The sequence below is a fragment of the Carex rostrata genome, chromosome 25 (genome assembly GCF_964058835.1).
Source record: "Carex rostrata chromosome 25, lpCarRost1.2, whole genome shotgun sequence".
Lineage (NCBI taxonomy): Eukaryota > Viridiplantae > Streptophyta > Magnoliopsida > Poales > Cyperaceae > Carex > Carex rostrata.
Genome location: NC_135942.1, coordinates 3,887,590 through 3,905,541, shown reverse-complemented (window position 1 = coordinate 3,905,541; position 17,952 = coordinate 3,887,590). Strand labels below are relative to the sequence as shown.

At 30.9% G+C, this 17,952-nt stretch overlaps 1 protein-coding gene across 3 annotated transcripts; it reads right to left on the bottom strand.

Moving 5' to 3' along the window:
• Positions 1-11,723: 11,723 nt before the first annotated feature.
• Positions 11,724-17,513, bottom strand: LOC144576088 (uncharacterized). Of its 3 annotated transcripts, none has more exons than XM_078326342.1 (6): positions 17,099-17,513; positions 14,188-14,779; positions 13,852-14,039; positions 13,606-13,670; positions 13,009-13,219; positions 11,724-12,224 (listed from the first exon to the last, which is right to left on the bottom strand). In XM_078326342.1, the coding sequence occupies exons 1-6, from the start codon at positions 17,267-17,269 to the stop codon at positions 11,880-11,882; spliced, it is 1,572 nt and encodes a 523-aa protein (XP_078182468.1). In that variant the 5' UTR covers positions 17,270-17,513; the 3' UTR covers positions 11,724-11,879. The 3 variants fall into 3 exon arrangements, with proteins under 3 accessions (XP_078182468.1, XP_078182467.1, XP_078182469.1); XM_078326341.1 differs by having other exon boundaries at positions 13,852-14,044; positions 14,184-14,779; positions 17,099-17,511; XM_078326343.1 differs by lacking the exon at positions 17,099-17,513 and adding an exon at positions 15,497-15,560 and having other exon boundaries at positions 13,852-14,044; positions 14,184-14,779.
• Positions 17,514-17,952: the final 439 nt, after the last annotated feature.

Sequence of the window (17,952 nt, the reverse complement as noted above, 5' to 3'; positions counted from 1 at the left end):
AGGCAGACTCAGATCTTTTTATTAGGAAGACAAAACAATATCAAATTGAGTTTAAATAACTTATCAGATTTAAACTCATTAACTAATTGAGTACTCGATAAAAAAATAATATTTTGACTTATATTTTCCAATAACTTGACTTATAATTTCTGATCCTATAACTTATAATTAATATTATCAATCATAATTCAAGAAATTTATTTTAATTTTAATAATAAATTTAACCCGAATTACAAATCAAATATTCAGAGAGGGACAAAAAAAATTTCAGAGAGAGACAAACTCCTCCCTGTGCTACATGCAGTAGATCCGCCCCTGATCATCCATAACAGTTTTCGAACATTGAAAGGATGCACGTCGTCAAGTTGTACCACCCAACCGCTTGACACCCGAAACTATCCCGCAACAGAGGAGGCGTCGTTGATTTTTTTTTTTTTTTTAATGTATGGACAATATGTCACCGAACCAAATTTTCCATCTACTTTGGCTTGGACCGTAAAATACAATCAATTTATTTTCTGACATTTTTATTTTGTATTTTCTAAAACCAAAAAATATATTCAAGTGAACCTTTCCTCTAAATATGCAATAAAAATGTATTTACATACGGTACTGAAAGCAAGAAAAAGGCGAGTCTAGTAAAGTAGATATCCTCTGTTTCTCTCTTTCCAATCCAATGATGTTAAATATCCTCATTAACTACCAATGACAACTTTTAGCAAACAGAAAAAAGATATACATATATGACATATCCATGCACTAGCACAGAATTGTCTATCTACATATCGTCATTAATCTTTTATATTCTAAATATAATTTTTTTTTGAAGAGAACCTTTCCTCGAACTATGGAATATAAATGTATTAATACATTCTCGGCACTCAAAGCAGGAAATAGGTGAACCTAGGGAAGTAGATATCCTCTGTTTGTCTCTTTCCAATGATGTTATTTTCTTTTAAAAAAATATCTTCATGAACTACCATTCCTACCAATGAGTTACAACTTTAAGCAAGCAGAGAAGGAAATCCATATCCATGCACTAGCACAGAATTGTCTATTGACATATTATTATTATTATTGTTATTGTTACAGGGATCTACTTACACTATTTTTGGTGAGATCCGATTACATCTTACATTTTTAAAATTTTCAAAGTCCAAATAATCGATTCAAATCGTTCAACATGATTGATATATTAAAATATGCTTGCATATCAAATTTTACATTTTTTTTATTTTTTTTACTATTTATTAATTATTATACAAAATCGTTGTTTTCATACCATTGAATTTTTGTACCATCTTATTAAAAAAAATTCAAAAATGGTAAAATTTAATCTGCAAGCACATTTTAATATATCTATCATGTTGAACAGTTTGAATCAATTATTTATAAAATGTAGAGTGTAATCAGGTGTCACCAAAAAACAATGTAAGTGGACCCCTTCTCTATTATTATATGTATTAGCAATAGTCATTTATCGAAATTCAAGAAGCTTCAATCGAATAATATATTGACATCAGTACATTTACTAATTGTTGACATCAACATATTCAGGCAGGACACTATACCGAGTATAATGATGCGTACCGGGTACGCCAACAACTTTTCTTTCCTTTGTTTTAGAAGCAAAACAGATTTGGTGTAGTCATAGAAGCATGTATACCCCTCAAAAACATGAATTTCTCTCTGAAATTCAAAATATCATATTTATCCTTTATCCTTGTAAATTTGAAAAACTGATGTATTTATCCATTTTTATTATCTTTTCTATTATAACTCATTCAATTTATAAAATGCACATTTTACCCTTTATTATTAAAAATAAAAATATGTAGCATGTTTAAGAAAAATGTCAATCTTCTAATTGGTACATTTTCGAGAGAAAATGAGTCATTTATCTACTATGACGCATACATAATAATTAGAACACTGACATTTTTAAACATGTATTATTTTAAATTACTTACTAAAGTATAAAATAGATATTTCAAATTTAAAATGAATTTCAATGGAAAATACACTAAAATGGATAAATTATGAGTTTTTAAAGGGTTAAAGAGGAAATACTTAATTTTGATATTTTTTTAGGATATACGTAAAATTATCCCAAAGAAAAGAAAAGAAGTCTAGGTCTCTTTCCATTTTTCCAATCAATAGGATGTAGACATTATGTTTTTTTTTTTTGGTCAAAAAAGTAGACATTATTTGGAATTGATATTGCAAGTCTCTCTCCCTTTTTGTCAATATCGATTTATCGCTAACAGATTGTGCACGCCAAATTGGCCGTATTGAAATGTGGCAGCAATATACAGCTTCTATTGAATTTTATATTCAAGTCCATTGTGGGCTCTCCACAGTCGATAGTTTGCAATATTCAATTATATAAATTAAGGAATGAAAATAATTAAATTGGAGCTGCGATATATATATTGCTCCTAATAAAAAAGCGGTGCTGTTTAAATAAATCTTATATTTTGATGAAATTAAAAAGAATTTAATATTCAACATTACGTGCATAAATGATAAAATTCACATATTTTGTCTATAAAAATGATGAAATATGAGTAAATATGAAAATTTTAACGGCCCGTAACTTATTGTCCTCAATGAATCATCACAAATATTTAAATTACATAAAATATTATTGTTAGACATCTATATATATGTTCAACAAATGTACCTATACAAAATTTACTTGTTAATTTTTAATTTTTTTAAAAAATTTTAAATTAATTTTATTTAAATAGTTTTTAAAATCAAAATTGTCAAAATAATTATCATAAAATAATCTCTCCTCTATACTAATTAAGGAGTAAGCTAAATAAAATTTCCATATATTTATTTTTATTTTAAAATTAATTAAGCAGTTCATGATAGTAATTCATCATCAGAAGAAATACATTTTTTTTTCATGCTTGTGCAGTATTTTTGTCAAAACCCTATAACACGCCTAGGGGCGAGTAAATTGCTCATAACTCGTGAGCCGCTCATAACTTGCTCATTAAAAACTCGCTTAAACTCGCTCATTTATCAACTCGCTTAAACTCGCTTATTAACAACTCGCTCATTTACTTAATGGGCGAGCATGAGCATGGTCCAACTCGCTCATTAAGGATTTGCCACATCTAATCCCTGCCACATTCAATCCTGTGTAATCTTGTGTAACATCAGTCTTGCCTTATTAAATCCTGCGTAATATTCATAGTTTCATACATTCATTTTTTTTGTATATCGGCATTAAATCCTGTGTAATATTACTTAATGAGCGAGTTGTTAATTTTTGATGGATTTTTATAATTTGTTAAATTTTGGTACTCATAAGTCATAATTCGTGAACCGCTCATAACTTGCTCACTAAAAACTCACTTATTTATTAATTTATTTAAACTCGCTCATTAATCACCCCTTACACGCCTGCTTCGCTTTCCTTTCCGTACATTCACCAAAGCTTGGGCCCCTTTAAATTCCACATAGATAACAGAAGAAATGGTTGAGAGCGCCGAGCATTTTGTCAATTTCAGACTGGTAGTAAATTAGTAATCAACTAGAAGGCTGTTTTGGAGGAAATCTACAAGGTTCGATGGATATTGAATTAAATTTGATTTGATGTCAAGTCAAAGTCGTCTAATTCGCATAAATATTTATGGAAAAAAATTTAAAAATCATGCAGATCAGATGTATATAAATTTTGATACGGATCCAACAGTTCATACCGAATACCAAATTAAATTTGATCAAATATCCATCAAACTGCCCCCATTATGCTTGGGAGAATTACTGCAAGACGTTTGAGATAAAAAGTAGTATTCACAAATTGGGGATCCTTTAGCGATTTTTTTTTTAAATAGAATCAATTTTAATTATTTTAATAAAGGAAGCTGATATGAGTACCCGCGCTACAGTATCCGCACCTAAACTGTCATAACTGTTTGTGGGGACCAAACTGCTATAACTGCACTTCAGATCTATAACTTTTCTTTTAATATTAATAGTCAAATTTTGAAGTATATAGTCCAAAGAACACAAGTATTTATACCTATATGGTAAACAATGTAAATGATAAATTAATTAATTTTAAATAATCGTACCCGCATTTTTTTTAAAATTTATGATATCGTACCAGCACCTAAACTGCCATAATTACTTGTGGGGACCGCAACTGTTCCAGATCTGTAACTTTATTTTAAAATATTAATAGTCAAATCTTGAAGTATATAGTTCAAAGAACACAAGTATTTATATCTATATAGTAAACAATGTAAGTAATAAATTAATTATTTTTAAATAATCGTACCCGCACCTTTTTTTGAAATTTTTGATGTCGTACCCGCACCTAAACTGCCATAATTGCTTGTGGGGACCGCAATCGTTCCAGATCTATAACTTTTTTTTTAATATTAATAGTCAAATCTTGAAGTATATAGTTCAAAGAACACAAGTATTTATATCTATATAGTAAACAATATTGTAATTTTTACATAACTGCTTGTGGGGACCTAAACTGCCATAATGTTGTAATTAGATCTCTCCTCTTTTTACATATGACACTGAAAGTATTAATATCTAAGTATTGAAAGTATTTATATATATGCACTGAAGTATTTATTTTTATGAGGTCAACTATTTTTGTTAGAGAAATATTGATGCGGAATTAGTGCCGAGGCTTTGAAAGGGTGCTGGTGAAATTTTAGAATAATAATTAGTTGAGACTATATAATATCTTTTAAGAATAATAAATAGTGGACACAATATAATTAGTGGGGACCATAATACATTATTCCTCTAAATGCGGGTACTGTAGCGCGGGTACAAAAATGATTATTCTTTAATAAAACAAGCACTATTGATTTAGTTTTTATAAAAAGTAGTTCCACCGATCCTATTCTAAAGATCAGTGGAGAGAGAATTTAAATTTTATTCTAAAGAATCTGCGTTGGTCATTTCTACTTATTCCTCCCTCTACCAATTCCTAGAATCGGTGGACCTGATTTTTTTTATAAAAATCAACTTCATGGTGTTAGTTCTATTAAAATAATTAAAATTGGTTCTTTTAAAAAAAAAAAAAAATCTTTAGGGCGTGTTCGTTTGTCACGAGATAGGATTTGACGGGATGAAAACTCACTTTTTGAAAAAGTAGAAACCCATGGGTACAGATACGTACGTGATTGATTATGGGAAGTGTTGAAATGAGTGTTCAGTTGTACCATGAGATTAGTTGTGAAAAATCTTGTTTTATTTTAAAAATATGTATTTTTATTTAAAATTTTCACCTATTTAAATTAAAAAAAGTATATTTAATTTATCTTTCTAATATGTTGTAAAATTTTGATTCAATTTTTCTAAGCCCTAACATCCTTCTAATATGCACGGGTATCAAGTACATCTAAAATTAGATTCAGGTGCATTGAATAATTTATCCTTCTGATCAGTGTTCTAAATAGCACGCTATAGCATTTTTGGATCCTAAACATTAAGCTATGATATGATATCAAAACACGCTATTTAAGCTATGAACGTTATAGCGGTAATAGCAGTCCGCTATAGCGCATACCGTGTAGCGCAAATTACGCGCGCTATGCAACATGAGTTTTTTTTTCTTTTCAATTTATATGGGCTTTCAATAAAGGCTCAGATTGGATTTTAACTGTGATTTTTTTTTGCAATTGACAACTAAGCTTTATATTAAACTATTAATTATTAAACGAGAGATCCATCAAACGAAATCAAATAAGAAAGCTACAACGCGCTATGCAATATGAGCTGTTTTTTTTTTTAATTTATATGGGTTTTAAATAAAGGCTCAGATTGAATATATTAAGATATTTCTTGAAGTAACAAAATGATACTTACTATATGGTAGTTTGAATATTTTGAATAAATTAAGATAGTTAATTATGCCATGGTGTCTAGGTTATTTTGAAATTTAAATAGAAAAAAGATAGATTATGTCATGATGCTGAATATATTTTGAATAAAAAAAGATCGATAGATTATGATATTAGCATTACTATGGATATTTTGAGTCGTAGTTTAGATTTTACATTGGTTCAATATGAATATTATAATTTTTTAATCAATTTGATGTTATTTATTGCAGTGTTGTAAAAAACGGCCTTAACGGCTGATTAATCGAAAACAACGGCTAAACCGTCACGAATACACTTAACAGAGTACTTTTTGTGGATTTTTCCGATTAATCGCCTGTTTTATGTTTAATCGGCCGTTTATTCCCATTTTTTTCAATTTTTTCAGAATTTTTTTTATGTGATAGTGTGTGAAATAAGTTTTATAAATCATGTATTGTAGTTTTATTTGTGCTTGGACATACATTCAATATTTTTTATATATGTTTTTTCTTCTTACTTACTTTAAAATTGATTAATTCTTCTTCTATTTATTTATCATATTTTTTCTTACTAATTACTGATGTAATTTTTTCAATTAGTATGACATATTCATTTATGAAACTAAGTTGTTATTATAAACTAAATTTAGTGATTTTATGTTGAAATGCTTTATTTCTTTCACATAATATGTTATTAGCATTTGAAAAAAAAATTCTTCAATTTATTTTTTCATTAAATAAATGTGTTATTGACACATGTAAAGTACTTGTACGTTAAATAAATTATTTTTAATAAATTATGATATATATACATAATTTAATAAAAACGTTATTGTCCTCATAATTCTGATTAATCGACCGCATACCGATTAATCGCTTGGCGGTACCCCGTCCGTCCGACGACCGCATATCGTTATTTACAACACTGATTTATTGTTCTATGAGACTTAGATAAAGTTAATATTTAGTACAAATATATGATATAATTTTTATTAAAAAAAAATGCTATATAGTATAGCTTTCGCTATAGTTTTTTTTTAGACTTTCCGCTATCACGCAATAAACGTTATTTAGAATCTTGCTTCTAATTATGTAAGTGCATGTAATTTATCCTTCTAAAAACCTTCAAATGTGCTGTAAAAATTAGATTTAATTTCTCACTTTTTAAAATTAGACTAATAATGTTGTAAAAAAAAAACTTTAAGTGCATGCCCAGTTCTCGAGGTAGAAACCACGAAATTTATTGGAGTATATATGTATTTTTTTTTCTTTAATTGAATTGGATTCATTTGTTTTTAAGTCTTTATATAGTTTTTCTGTATCTTTAAATCATAAAATGAAACTTATATGAGAAAACCTGAAGGTCCAGTTTTGAATGTCCTAGTCCCACAATAGACAACAACAAAAAGAGAGCTATTTATATGTACATCTCCCATGTGTGTGAGAGGAGTTGAGTTGAGGGAGGAGAGAGAATGAGAAAGGCATTAAAAAATTCATACCCCAGGAGAGAGAGTGAGTGGGAAAAACAATAAATTGCACTTGTAGGGAACTCTACCCACAGAAAATAAATTGCACTTGTTGGAAACTCTAGCCACAGAAAAACTTTGGGGGAAAAATATGGCTGCCGAACACCATTGTAGAATTACAATCCCATATTGTCCAAACCCATCAAATTTTCAATAGAAATAGAGCTGCCGAATAGACCCTAGCTGTTGAACAAGTAGCTCATCAAATTTTCAATAGAAATAGAGCTGCCGAATAGACCCTAGCTGTTGAACAAGTAGCTCAGTTACGTTGGGTAGTGAGCATCCTCCAAGAATATCTGATCGGATAGAATCAGTGTTCTAAATAGCTAGTTATAGTAGTTTTGGATCTAGAAAGCTAAGTTACGGGGTAAAATTGCGCTAATCGAGCTACGGCCGCTATAGCGCGTAGTGACAATAGCGGTCCGCTATGCTACATGAGTTTATAATTTTGCAATTTCAATGAGCCTTAATGTCAAGATGAGTTTTATTTTATTTTATCAAGCTATATTAATACAATGGAACATATGCGGACTATACCGCTATATCAATTAAATTTTGTATCATGTATTAATATATGGTAGTGGTATATTTTGAATATAAAATATATCGATAGTTTTTGAATGACAATTTGAACTTTGTATTGGTTCAATATGAATATTAGAACTTTTTAATCAATTTGATATTATTTTTCTTGATGAGACATGTTTACTATTAGCAGAAATATAAAATATATTTTTGAAATAAAAAACGCTAATATATGGTAGTTGTATATTTTGAATATAAAATATATCGATAGTTTTTTAATTAGGGATATTTTGAATGACAATTTGAACTTTATATTAGTTCAATATGAATATTATAACTTCTTAATCAATTTGATATTATTTTTTTTTATGAGACATGTTTACTATCAGCAGAAATATAAAATATATTTTTTTGAAATATAAAAAAACGCTATTTATGATAGCTTTCGTTATAGCTGCACTATTCGCTAAAGTTTTTTTTTGTCTCCCAGCTATACCGCTGTAAACGCTATTTAGAACCTTGGGTAGAATACTTGTCAAAATTAATTCGGTACTTATTTAAAATATAAGAGTCCGCTTAAATATTTGTGGCAGATTAAAACAAACTATTCATATTTCATTGTACGCGGTCAGGTATTGCACAGGATGTATGGATCTGAATTCCCTTCCCTGGTTGGCTGGTTTGGAAGAATTTTTAAATTCACCTCATATTTTATTTTATTTTCAAGTCGTCGGTTATGTAGTCAATTCACCCGGTCTCTGTCGTCATACGAAATCCCAAGGCTCCTTTTTTTGCACATGATCGACGAGATCACATTTGTTTTTGTTCTCTTGGCCATTTTCTTTGTGAGAACTTAATTATTCAAGCGGTAGGTTTTGTACTAGAAGAAAAGGCCATCGCTCGGAGTTAAAGACTTTTTATTCCAGTTGGAGCGATACAAAGGAAATTAATCCAACTGTAACACATTCAGTGCTAAATGAGATATTTCAAAAGTTCACAATAATATACTTCTTACATAAAAAATATTCAGTACAGCTTAGCGGCATGTTTAAGCTTAGATCTAACATATATAAAAAGCAGAAGTATAGCTTAGCCTAAAATTAACCATCTTTTATCATTAATAAGTCTTGTACATGTCGCCATTGACTTTCAGTTGATTAAAATATATAGTCTTAATTAAAGTTTTAGTTGCACATGCAGTACACAGATTATGGGTTTGCGCCTGTAGTTTTTATTGGAATGGTATCAAGTATCAATTGTGTATGATTCATTACTTTGTTTAAATCAGGTAACTTTTGGGTAGATGTGTTGTTTTGAACTGGATTAATTAATGCTCATCAATCATGGATTGCTTGATTTTTTATTTTTTATTTTTCTAAAAAAAGGCATTTACTGTCCGTTTCATTAAGAAACAGCTGGTGACTATTACATGATTGCTTGATTTAACTAGTAACATTAATTATATAATTTTGTGGGTTGTTATGTTATGATCTAAATTACTATTTGAATTTGATGAGCTATGTATCTTGCTTATGTGTACCATATAATATAGATTTCATGATGAGAGAAGAAATTATAAATTATAAATTTACTTCACATAGCGTTGAAGACCCGTGTGGCCTGCGATAGGCCACTGTTGAGGGACTCTCCGTTTTGGAACCGAATCCTCTGCCCCCTGGGGGCAGAAATTTTCTGTCCCCAGAGTCACTGCGTGTGGGTCTGAGGTGGGTCCGCAGTTCAAAAATTAAAAGTGACCAGCCCCTTTAATAGTGATCGGCCCCACACGCAGTGACTGAGGGAGCAGAAAATTCCTGCACCCAGGGGGCAGAGAATTCGGAGTCCTCCGTTTTACGCTGAACCCCGATAACACCAAACCCTAACATGGGTTTTGTTCAAAGTTCTAAATAACAGTTACTGTGTCACCACAAAGAGATTAGAAAAAAAGCTATCGCGAATAGCGTAGCTATAGCAAAAGATATTATACATAGCGTTTTTTTTTCAAAAATTATATTAAATATTTCTATTAATTATCAACATTATTAACATTGAAGATTTGGTATAACAATCAAATGACAACTAATCTAAGTCTATTCTTTTTTCAATCATGCAATAAGAAAAACAAAAGATCTACAAGATAACATTCTTTAATAGTTCATACTTCATTGTATTACAGATTATAATAGATGAAGAGTTATTAATCTTACGAGTGAAACAAAGTCAGTACGTACCTATTTGATCATTTTACATATTATTATCAGAAATAAGTTTTTAATTGAAACGAAGCGCAAAACTTTTACAAGTGAATACTAGACGAAGAGAAAGCAAAAGAAAAAAAAAATTAATATTTGAACATTTTTCGATATAGAAGGAGAGACTAAATCACAAATAGGGACAGATCGAAGCATAGAGTTATGTTCAACATATCCAGCATAGTAGACCATGTAGCATCACAAATAGGAACAAAAGCACGGAAGCCCATGGAAATTGCAAAAATAAAAATATTGTAGCATAGGTTGGCAATAGCGTGTAGCGCGTAGCAGTAATAACGGTCAACTATTAAAGCTATAGCGATCATAGTTGCATTAGCGCACTTTTATTCCATAGCTTAGCTTTTATGATCCAAAAAAATCTATAGCATAGCTATAACTAGCTATTTAGAACCTGATTTTGTTTAAAACAATTGCAATCTTCATTTTTCACAACTGGTTTTTATGGCTGATAAGAATTATTATTGCTGTAGCATGAAACATGAACAAGAAATCAAAAAACAAAATTGTAAAATTAAATTTGCATATCTCCATTCTTATTTTTGACACGTAGACGTCCTGATATGCCAATTGTTATGATTAAAAAATAAAATTTCGAATTGAATATCAACTCTTCATTCAAATAGTCTACCTTCTTTTGATTATATGCATCTTAATTTTTATGTTTTTTTGAGGTGTAGAAATCTAAATTTATTTAGAGACATACTCGTCACATGCAAATTGTCTTATTTTTCTTATTGGTCATAATTTTTTTCCATTTTAAATTTCATTTAAGAATTTTTTAGATTGATTGGTCATGTCTTCATTTCTTTCCATTGTTTTATATCTTTTAATGAATGTTAGTTGTCATTTAATATGACATTTGTATGAAAATATATTAAAAAAATGCATATCATTTAATAAATATGTAATTTTAAAAAAATTATTTACATGTTGATGTTATTTAATATGTCATTTAAAAATATTATCTACAATTTTTTTGTTTATGAATATAATATTAGAATTTTTTTCGACTCTCTTATAATATATATATATTTTCGTTGAATAAACAATAATGCTTGTCCGTGTTGGCGTGTTGGCTTTGCCTCTCACAGATATACGATCTGCGATTAAGATTTTTTGGAAGCATTTTAATGTTGCTATACAACTAAGAAATTAATGGCTCCTTGGATTAAGATTGAATTAAATAGGTTTAATCCATAATCATGATTCTTCAATGCGCTAATACTCTCCAATTTATTTTATGCGTCAAGTCTATACTTATTTAATGAAGTTGCAAAAGTAAAATGAAACTTTGTGCCTACTGTCGTGACTCGTGATGTGATTTCAACCATTAGTTGTACCAAAATAATGGATGTACATATAAAAATATTTTTAATCATTTACAAATAACCAATTTAAATAAGTACGTATAAGTAAAAAAATTTAAAAAAAATTAGCAGAAAAAGTGTACTTGCATATATATAAGACATTATATAAATAAAAAGCTATATAATCAATTAAAAAAATATATATAACTCCGAAAGGTTTGCCATTTGGAGAAGAGATGGAAAGTCATCTGCAACCGGTCAACATTCATACTAAATAATCATCTATCAAGGAGTATATACATTCATTACAGTACCATTTTTTTCATGAATAATCCTATGAGATATAACTCTACCATATCATCCTATTGACTACAAAAAACATTTTAACATACAAAAGCATTTCTTATAATTTCCCCAGATTTTCCATTTTCTCTACTTCCTTGAGGTACTCTGTTTTTCTACTGGCAATTGCATCAAGCTCTTTCTTGTCAAATGGAGGCGGCAACGAGCATGGCTCGAAATCATACACCGATTTGACCATGGAATCCAACATAAACTTTTTCACCGGATCCTTTCCATGACATGCCATCGACTCGATGCATATGCTAGTGGCTTTCTCCGGTATCGTAGGTTTATACCTCAAGAGCTTTGCGTATTCCGTCAGTAGATGTAGCATGTAGTCGTATACGTTCTCCATGCTCAGCTCTTCCTGAGTGAAGAGACTACCTCCTTTTCCCAAATCTTCAGCCTGACAAATTGTGCAATATTCATAATTTATACCAATGAGTTTAATTATGGTTTATTGTACCAAGTTTAAAAATAAATTCATCTGATTAGTTATGGCCAAGATCCTAGACGGGCTTAAAAATTTATTTTGGGCTTGGCCCACTGACCTTTACTGAATCTAGACATTTAATTACTAAATCAAAAGGAAAGTTAAAGCCCAACTACTGCTACTGCTACTACATCTCAAGAGAAGAGAATCATCAGGCTGACAAACTTGCAAATCTAGCACGAATATAACAGCTCAAAGCTGTTGGATTTACGTTTCCGTTGTTCTCTTTTCTATAGCAGATAGATCATGTATAGGATGTGCATTGCATAGGTTCTCTTTAGGCAGTTTTTCTCTTCTGTAATAATTATGCCTATGCTGCACCCCTGTAACAGATGTTTGATGAATGAAATGCACTCGCCTAAGGGCTTCAAACCAAAAAAAAAAAAAAAAAAAGAAAAAGAAAAAGAAAATTAAAGCCCAACTAGTTTGCAACAGTGTTGTAAAAAACATCGTCCTTTTAGGCCGATTAATCGGCCGATTAGTCATTGGCGGTGACTAAACCGTCATGAATTTTTCTGACTAATAGACAGATTATTTCTGATTATGACCGATTATTCTCGATTATTTTTGATTAATTGCTTAGCACCCTGTCTCCGACAACTGCATACCGTTATTTACAACACTGGTTTGCAATGAGGAATTATATATTTTCTAATTAATTTGCTTCAAGCATAAGCTAAAGGGGAAAGAAATATACTTGTTTCTGGTGAGTGTTCCCCCAGTCGACGGCGAATTTAATTGACTTGCACTTTTGATTGGGATTTATTGGCCAATAATGTTTGCCAGGGATCAAACCTCTTGAGAAAAAATCTATATATGAAGTTGTCACAAGCAATGTTGGCGAGTTACATGCTAATATGTATTTCTCGCTTACAGACCATGTCCTTCCTTCAATATAAATCTTGTACCTTCATTTGTTGTACAAAAGATGATGTTACTAGTGATGTATTCTTACAAATGTACTTTTCAGAAAATTACTCTCTGAGTTTACATGCTTAAAAAGCACATTAAAATCAGAGAATCTCGAATGTAATCTGTAGAATGGATATGTAGTGTCACTTCTCACTAATAAGGTTTGAGTAAGTCCATAAAATATAATTAAGTTTGTTTGTTTTTTTTGTTTTTTTAAGGTTTGAGTAAGTCCCTTCTTCCGGCGCCCCGGTTACTGAACTCGCTTTCTAAGTGATTTTCAAACAAACTTAGAGTTAACCAGCTCTAGATCGGAAGCAATTATTTCAGTATCAGGGGTAATTTGTTCAGAGAGGGGTGCACATTATTTGGGAGTTCAGTTTACCTGTAATTGCACTGATTTGCCAGGTTTGATTCCTTGAAACCATTTGTAATCTCCTTCCCCCAATTCTACAATTGTATACATGAAGTGATGTAAGATTGTACAATTCCATATAGAACACAAATTTGTTTTTACAATTATTGGTACAATAATTGTATCAACAGAATGATGAAAATATGCATCATCAGTAATTATCTTGGTACAATGACCAACATATAAGAAAATTATAAAAAAAATTATCTATGGTACCTGAGCGAAAAGACGAGCATTCCAATCATTCCCGTTTGAAAGGTTGCACCGCATAAGGTCCTGCCGGGTCTCGGCAACCCTGGGGTTTCCCTTCCAAAAAGCGTAAGGAACCCTATCCTTCCATTTCAGGCTTTCACTTGCATTTCTTGTTTCTTCTAAAAACAGATTCCATGGTTTTATGTTGATCTCTGCCCTGACCATCAGCAAAAGAATAGATAAAAACTTGAGAATCAACAACATATATATATATAAAAGACATTTCCAAATTTTCAAGTAGATGGATTATACTAGTGGAGGAATATTATAAGATATAGAAGGAAACAAACAATTACCAACCCCAGAAGGACCAGTCAGGGAAAACAATCTCGAGCGATGTCCCATCCTTGCAAAACCGAAACAATGGTGGTGGAGCTTTCGACAGATAGTTGGCCACCTTAATAACAGGTGTGTCATTACAGTTAAACATTATGTCAAGGTCAGGAACTCTACCGGGATACCTGTTCAACAACTGAAGGATCCCCCAAATGGTAAATACATCCCGTGTCTGAAACGGGTTGCTATACTTCTCCATGTAGGCCTTGCCATCGATTATTACTAGTCTAAAGTTTGCAAAAGGCTTGGCGCTTTCAACCATTTCTTTTGTTATCCCTGTAGATTTCCAGGGTTTTAGGTCTTCGTGGATGTACCGAAAGAAGCTGGGACATGAAGCTGAGCGGAATGGATTGTGCTTGGTTTTGTTGTTTTGAGATGTCGATGGTACAGGGGATGGAGATGGAGATGGAGATGCCATACCGTGTGGGGCCCGGTGGCAGGTTGTAGTGGTGTTTGCGGGGCAAGAGAGGGTGATCTTAGTCGGAGGTACTCCTGAGGGTTGCCTCTGATGTCTGACCTTTGCGGTGTCGCCTCTGGCTCCATTTTTGACAAAAGACTGCATAAGCATGATCAAAGTTAAAAGTAAGAGAATATCATGCCTTAATTGTGTTTTTCTGAAGATTAAAAACCACCTTGAACTGCTCATTTAATAAATGTAATAATAATAAATAGTTAATTTATTCAAGTTAAGCCTAATCACTGTTTCTTTAGCATCACTAAACCCATCTCCAACAATTTTTTTTTTTGTTTTTAAGAAAAAGTGGAAGAGTTCTCACCGATTTCATTAACTGAAACCAACATACATTGTTTTTGTTGTACCAGGCCTCTGGTACTGCTTACAAACAAACTGAAACTTCTAATCTACTTACAACTACAAAAACTGAGATAGTTTTTTATCACATCCTACTAGAGATGAAAATCATCTCCAACAAATTTAATTAATACTTATTTTTCATTACATCTAAATTAGAAGTTTATTTTATCAGCGTTTAATCAAATTACAGCAAAATTTGTATCCAATATATCTAAACTATTTCTCATGTCTGATTTTTTTATTTTTTATTTTGATAGCTTTTTATAAGTTAATACAATTGTGAAATAAAAATAATTCTTAATATATCCTTCCGTTCCTAATAATATAATATTGTAAATTTTTGTACTGATAGTGAATTAGTGATCATGATGACCCTCTATAAATTAAACCACAAGTTTTCTATAATACAAAAAAATAAAATTAAAATAAACAGTAACTACAAGTCAAGTCATAACTGACAGTGAACTCGAGAAGGAATCGCTATCATCAACAGAAGGTATAATTAAAGTTGACAGCTTCCAAATTCCAATATGGCAAATTTGATTTGCATAATCGACGAAAATCATAGCTCTTCCAATAAAATGCGATGGTGACTTCCAATATAAAATTCCAAATGTCTACATCTTTTATATGAGAATAGTGGAAGGCTGCATAGACTTTCGATTGTGCCGCCTCCTGTGTTAGCATCTACATCCCTAAAACTCAACAGGATTTTTAAATAACTATTAACTACTTTTTAGAAATTATGGTCTCTAAAGTTTCTAACCCTTACATCCCTGAAACTCATTTTAGAGTTTCTATTAAGCCACATCAGCAACAGATTAAAAAGGAGAAACAATTTGAGCCAATCATTTGACCAACATAGAGTTTATAAACAGTTTCTTAATAAGAAACTTTTCTGCATAGTTTCTAAATAAGAAACTCTCCCACATCCCTGAAACTGAATTAGAAACTGCCACATCAGATTAGAAACTCTAATAGTTTCAGGGATGTAGATGCTCTAAATCGGTGTGGGAATTTTAAAACGCACGACAGATCTCCTGTTGCACTCTGAATGTATCCCTTTGTATGTTAGAGTTGCTAATATTAGTAGCATTCGGCGATGTGAAGAGGCTAGCTATATATTATGAGCTTTCAGAGCTTGTGAATCTTATATATTTATTAAATAAAATAATGGTTCAAATGTCTCTATATATATCATTGTACCTCAATTATTTAAATTCTTAATAACGAAAGGAAATATATTTATTGACAAAATTAAACCATATATTTTATTTATATTACATTTCTATTGGTAGGTTCAAAATAATTCATTTCAAGATTATTCTTTAAAAAAAAAAGAGCTTATTTTGATTGGTGTCTTGAGCTTATAATTTTAGCTTTCATCAAAACAAAACTGAATATGATAATATTTCCGTTCAAGTATAAAAAAGCAATATACATTACCTTTTAAAAACTTTAGTGTGTCATGGAAGTATTAAACATTATGTATTAAAAGGTTTTAGAAAGCGAAATATGATTGAGGTTCAAAAAATAGAAGTTTATAAATTCTCATGGCTACATATTTTTTTTCTTCAGTGCACAAAACATTTAATCAAAGACTATACAAAGTAAAAAAAAATAAAGCTTCTTATTAATACTGCTTATGTAAAACACATAAACAACACAGTCAACTCACTACATATAAGGCCACAATGCAATTCCTCCTTTATGTCACGGTTTATACACGACAATGTCAATATTTCATCAATGTTGCACCACCAAGCTTGGACTAAAATCGCTCACGTAAACTTCACAAAAGACTTTGCTTGTGATTTAATTTCTATGTATCTAAGATAGCTACAGACATATCATATTAACCTTACTTTAATTTTGTGGCCGCCTAGGTTTGAATTAATTACAACACACATTTTTCTAATTCAAGCATTGAAACAACAACTATCCAAACCAACTTGGTATACAAACGCTCAAATATTTCTGAAAGGACCAGAAAAGAAAAACGAACCAAAGAAAAAAAAAAATTTAAATAACAAAAGGTAAATTTTGGATACATATACTTACCGCACCATCAGACCATTGGGAGTAACTCAAAACCGTCAATAAAACGAGGCTGATGAAGATGATGATAACTCCCTTTGTAGAGGATTGTAAGAGGGAAGTTACAATTTTACCCCTCTCCCTCAGCACTTGACATGCCGAACCATTTTCTGAATCCAAACAGCTTATCCTCATGGCTTTTTTCTTTGCAACTTAATTTGCTTTCTGAATCTCTCTCTATTATACCTCTTTTTCTCTTCTCAACTTTTGCTTCTTGAATCTATACATCTTGTGGTATGTTGCTTCTGAACTGAAAGTCAAAAGTTTGGTTTAAGGATCCGTGGATTAATTGCATGCTCTGTAGAGATGAAAGAGCAAGTTTCCGTTTCTCTCATGCATGAAATTTAAGCTGTCTAAGATTTTTTTTTTTTTTTTTCCTTGGATCATCTATTTTTAGAGACAGAGGAAAAGGAGAAGCACCAATAAATTGAGGGACCTGCAGCTGGGACCAAATTACCTTGGCTTTGAAAATTCTGGTCAACAATCATCCTCCTGTCTGTGGGAAAATGTGTTTAGAAATATGAATATATTCTATGTAAAGCAATGAAAGCACAAAGTATAAGTATATATGATATAACAAGTTCCCGCACATGATATGATTGGAAATCCTTTGACGTAATTTCACAATCTTAATAATTAATGTATCAAAATCCCATAAATAAAATATGAGTTAGGCTGGGGTGCTATGGATAGCATAGTGGCCTCTATGCTACGGCTCAATTAATATTCGAGTTTTCAAAATCCAAACGGTCGATCCGAACCGTTCATCTTATTCTCCATATTAATATCTGCTTGGAGACCAAATTTTACATTTTTCT

Bases quoted from the DNA above. Each gene is read 5' to 3' on its own strand.
- LOC144576088 (XM_078326341.1), bottom strand. From the start codon at position 17,269: ATGAGGATAAGCTGTTTGGATTCAGAAAATGGTTCGGCATGTCAAGTG. The intron at 13,671-13,851 runs GTACCATAGATA...ATACAATTGTAG, and splicing joins ATGCTCGTCTTTTCGCTCAG to AATTGGGGGAAGGAGATTAC. The intron at 13,220-13,605 runs GTAAACTGAACT...CAACAAATGAAG, and splicing joins GCAAATCAGTGCAATTACAG to GTACAAGATTTATATTGAAG.